Source organism: Octodon degus, unplaced genomic scaffold (genome assembly GCF_000260255.1).
Source record: "Octodon degus isolate 3935 unplaced genomic scaffold, OctDeg1.0 scaffold00089, whole genome shotgun sequence".
Lineage (NCBI taxonomy): Eukaryota > Metazoa > Chordata > Mammalia > Rodentia > Octodontidae > Octodon > Octodon degus.
The window spans coordinates 5,344,363-5,348,769 of record NW_004524665.1 but is presented as its reverse complement, the minus strand read 5'-3'; the positions used below and the strand labels follow the sequence as shown (position 1 = coordinate 5,348,769).

Genomic DNA, 4,407 nt, shown 5'->3' with positions numbered 1-4,407 from the left:
GTGACTGCGGGGATTGCGAAGCGTCCGCGCCGCAGAGACGCTGCCCTCCGAGGCGCGCCGGGAGCGGGAGCAGGGGCGGCGCCGCCCAGAGCCGGGAGCCGGGAGCCGGAGCCGGAGCCGGAGCCGGAGCCGGGAGCCGGAGCCGGGAGCCGGAGCCGGGAGTCGGGAGCCGGGAACCCGGGAGCCAGGAGCCGGGCACAGAGCCGCCACTGAGCCCAGCCAGGGAGGGCGCCGGTCGGTCGAGCACCCTGCGCCGCGGCTCGGAGGCAGCTTGGCGGGAGACAAAAGCTGCGGCGGGGACGCGATGCCCGCGGTGTGACCCGGCGCCAGGGCCGCGCGCAGTGACCGCCGGGGGCGGCGCCCTCCGCAGCCGCAGTGGCCCGCGCCCCCGCCAGGAGCCATGGGCAACATCTCCTCCAACATCTCGGCCTTCCAGTCCCTGCACATCGTCATGCTGGGCCTGGACTCGGCCGGCAAGACCACCGTACTCTACCGCCTCAAGTTCAACGAGTTCGTGAACACGGTGCCCACCATCGGCTTCAACACGGAGAAGATCAAGCTGAGCAACGGCACGGCCAAGGGCATCAGCTGCCACTTCTGGGACGTGGGCGGCCAGGAGAAGCTGCGGCCGTTGTGGAAGTCGTACAGCCGCTGCACGGACGGCATCATCTACGTGGTGGACTCGGTGGACGTGGACCGGCTGGAGGAAGCCAAGACCGAGCTGCACAAGGTGACCAAGTTCGCCGAGAACCAGGGCACGCCGCTGCTGGTCATCGCCAACAAGCAGGACCTGCCCAAGTCGCTGCCGGTGGCAGAGATCGAGAAGCAGCTGGCGCTGCACGAGCTCATCCCGGCCACCACCTACCACGTCCAGCCGGCCTGCGCCATCATCGGCGAGGGCCTCACCGAGGGCATGGACAAGCTCTATGAGATGATCCTGAAACGCAGGAAGTCCCTCAAGCAGAAGAAGAAGCGGTAATGCGCCGGGCGGCGTGGGGGAGCAATCCAGGCAAAAGAGTATGGGTGGATGAATGGATGGATGGATGGACTGATAGATGGATGGACAGATGGGCGGATGGGGAGCGACAACCCGCGCCCGCGAACAAAGGCAGCGAACCAAAGCGATGCTTCGAATTTGTAAAACGCAGTCTCTACCCAGACGCAGAACTGGTGTGTTTTAACCCTGGCGTGGAGACTCATCTACCAGCCCTGTTCTCCACCTGCCCCGCCCCCTCCCTGCACCAGCTCAGGGGACCTTTTGTCTGAACGCCCGGAGCTTCGGATGGGGTGGGGGACCCAAGAGAAGTGGACGTGCAGATCCTGTTGCGCGCCCTCTGGCCCCAGGTGGAGAGCTCAGATAACAGAGACAAAAGCGATTTCTTCCTGCTCCGGCGAGGCCTGAAGTTAAGGCTGCCCCGCCCCCGCGGGGAGATCACCTGTGAGTTGCCCGAGGCTTGCAGTCCCCAGAACCCTGGGGTCCCCTACGGGGAGCAGGTAGGCGATGGGGGCGGGGGTGCTGGTGGAGGACTGCTCCTTACATTCAGAGGCTGTGGAGGCGGAATACGTTTTATGTCACGGGGCAGGCCCCTGTTGAAATTTCATTTGTTCTGTTCTGGGCCCAAACCAACGGTGGTTTGGGCCATCGGAGGACCGCTGGGACCATGCGGCAGGGCAGCCGGGGCCACGGCGCTGTGCTGCGGGCCTCAGTGGGAATCGCTGCGAGGAGGATGCGCTTCGCCTGGGGCTTTGTGGTGGCTGCAGAAGACCTGTGCTGAGAACTGCTTTGCTGCTGGAAAGAGGCCTCTTCCAGATGGCCTGGAGCCTGTCCATGTGTAGGTCATTATCACACAAAAGACCAATAAAAATTAAGAGCAAAAAATTGTTGGAGGTGGTGGCAGATGATACATTTACTGTCTGCAGAATAGTCAGAGGTGCTTAAAGGGCAAGACTCAGCATAAATGCTGGATGGGGCGTGTACATGGTTATAGAGGCCTCTATACTGTATAATCAGCCGGCATAAATACCTAGACCCATATGTGGAATTTTCAAATCTCTTAGCCTACTCCTTGGTTTGGGTTTGGGAGAGCACACTAGCCACAGATGTGTGCTAAATTGCAAGATTGTTTGGGATTTTTGGGGTGGTTTTTTTTTTTTTTTTGAGTAAGGGATGTCTCTTGTAATGCTAACCGCTTGGTGATGGGTTTTCAAACATATCCTTAAAGCGACTTTACAAATGACTCCTCAGCTTAAAGGTAGTCACTTCAAGAAAACACATTTCTTGGCCCTACCCTTTTCTGTTTCTTGATGCCGCTAGTGGCAACATGTTCAGATTTCTAATGTAGCTCACCATGTGGCCTATCTGGTTTGAGTATTTCATTCAAAATGTCTCTTAAGAGTATTTGATGTCATGCGCCAAAAAAATAAAACCCCACCTTGTAGCAAAAGCCGACCTCACTACATGGATTTAGAAGCAAAGGGAAAGCTTAAGAATGAAGTCCTGGATTCATTCTCGTGGGAACTGGCCCCGCAGCCAGCCAGCACTTTGGGCAAATGAGAACAGGGGGTGCTCGAGAGAGAGAGAGAGAGAGAGGGGCAGGCATGTGACGTCATGCTCGCTGGGCCTCAGGCACTTCACAGTTTACTTGAAAAAGGCTTTGGAAAATAGATAAAATGAGAGAAGAATAAAGACCTATTTTTAATAATGTAATTTTAAAAAATCCTTTATAATCAGGACTGAGTCTTGGTTTTGTGGAATCTGTCATTTACCCTGAAACATAGTATCAAAAGGTAAACTTGCAACTGGCTTTGATGGTTTTTTTTTAATTTCCTCCCTCAATTCATGTCTCCAGGTAGAATTCTGACCCCTCCCACCAGCACACACACACACACACACAGTTACACATTTATTTGCAAAGGAGGCCTAGAGGAAGCGGACGTGGTTACACTTGAGCAAGAGAGAGGGCCAAAGCCCAAGCCCGTGCGCATCGTCCATTACGCTGACAATTCAAAACCCAGAAGCAGAAATTCTGGCTTCCTGCCTGCAACTCAAATCTTTTAGGAGATTTTTAAAAAGAAATCTAGCAGCCCATCTTCCTTTCCTCTTTTGTCAGCGTATTTGGTACCCCTCCAGTGCTGGTCTTTTTGTAGAAACTCAGTAGAGAAAATAGCTCAACAGTGAAAAAAGCCTGTAGGATTTCAGTTTACACATCGACAGCAACTCACTGACTTCTACATGGGCTGGTCCCATCTCTGAAGATTCTGTATAGAGTTATTAAAAATATCCATCTCCCTTTATTTTCTTCACATGTAACATTTTCTTAAGCACTTTGACATTTTGGTAGCTCCACGCTATTGAGAGAATAATATATTTATTTTGTGACATTGCAGATGCCAAATACTGTAACCTTCTTGTGCAGACAATGCCTGGGCTCCAGGTAGTGGTTCAGATCTTGTCGTGCTTCAACGCTGATGCAGGACGGTTTATTTTCATTTGTTCACATTATCACTTTCTAAGGGTGCAGTCAACTGTTAGTAGCTGTGCAGTGAGTCAAGAGCCCTGTGGTGTAGCAACTAATGGTTAAAGAGTCTAGGTTGAGTTCTGTAATGTTTGACCTACCAGTAGCCCATTTCATCTCTGACCCAACAGGAAGCTCAGAGAAAGTCACCCTGGGAGTCCCCTCTTGTCAGCCAGTGATTGGCTGTGCCTTCTGCCCTTTGGTGATGGGATGGGTTTCACACCGGAAGCTGGCCTCCCTAAGTGAGCTGTAGAAATGTTTTCTGATAGACACAGGGAGGCCACCTTTGTCTCAGAACAATTCCCTTCACAGTTTCCCTGTTGTGGTGTCAGAACTGTCCCCTGGTCCCAGTTTTCTGTTTTACTGCTGTAATTCTCTGTGTCGGTCTTTCTTTTGTTTCCATCCCCTTTTATAATGCATATATGATGCTGTGAACAGAAATAAATTATTTATACAATCAACCATTGAGGACCTATTCTGTGGCTGACCTTTCTGAGTGTTGCTGTTGTCTCCAGGCCTCTGCAGGGCGAGGGGTGAGGATGGAGTGTGGTGGGTTCTGTCCTCTGATCTGTTGGTGCCAGTGTCGAGGGCCACCTTTAATGGTCAACGTGGAGGCTCATGCAGGAGCCTGCATCCAAGCTGGTCACCCGTGCCTGGCACCCTCCTTTGTGCCTGTGGAGGTGCCACACAGCCTGCAGCAGAAGGACCGCAGTACTTGGGTTTATTAAAAATATCCGGACTTGTTAAGCATGTCACGAATAATGCTTGGTTATGTAAAACACACCCCAGGGCTGCGCTGGTCAGTATTAGTCATTACAGAGTTGCTCAGCATCAGGGTGGTGCCTGTCAGCGGAGCCCACCAGAAGCTCTCCGCGATGTGAGCCCTCTGTCT

The 4,407-nt window shown here is 53.2% G+C and overlaps 1 protein-coding gene across 1 annotated transcript; it reads left to right on the top strand.

The window, feature by feature from the left end:
- Positions 1-134: 134 nt before the first annotated feature.
- Arl4c (ADP ribosylation factor like GTPase 4C) lies at positions 135-3,970 on the top strand. The gene has a single exon (XM_023722289.1). The coding sequence runs from the start codon at positions 401-403 to the stop codon at positions 977-979; it is 579 nt and encodes a 192-aa protein (XP_023578057.1). The 5' UTR covers positions 135-400; the 3' UTR covers positions 980-3,970.
- The last annotated feature ends 437 nt before the right edge of the window (positions 3,971-4,407 follow it).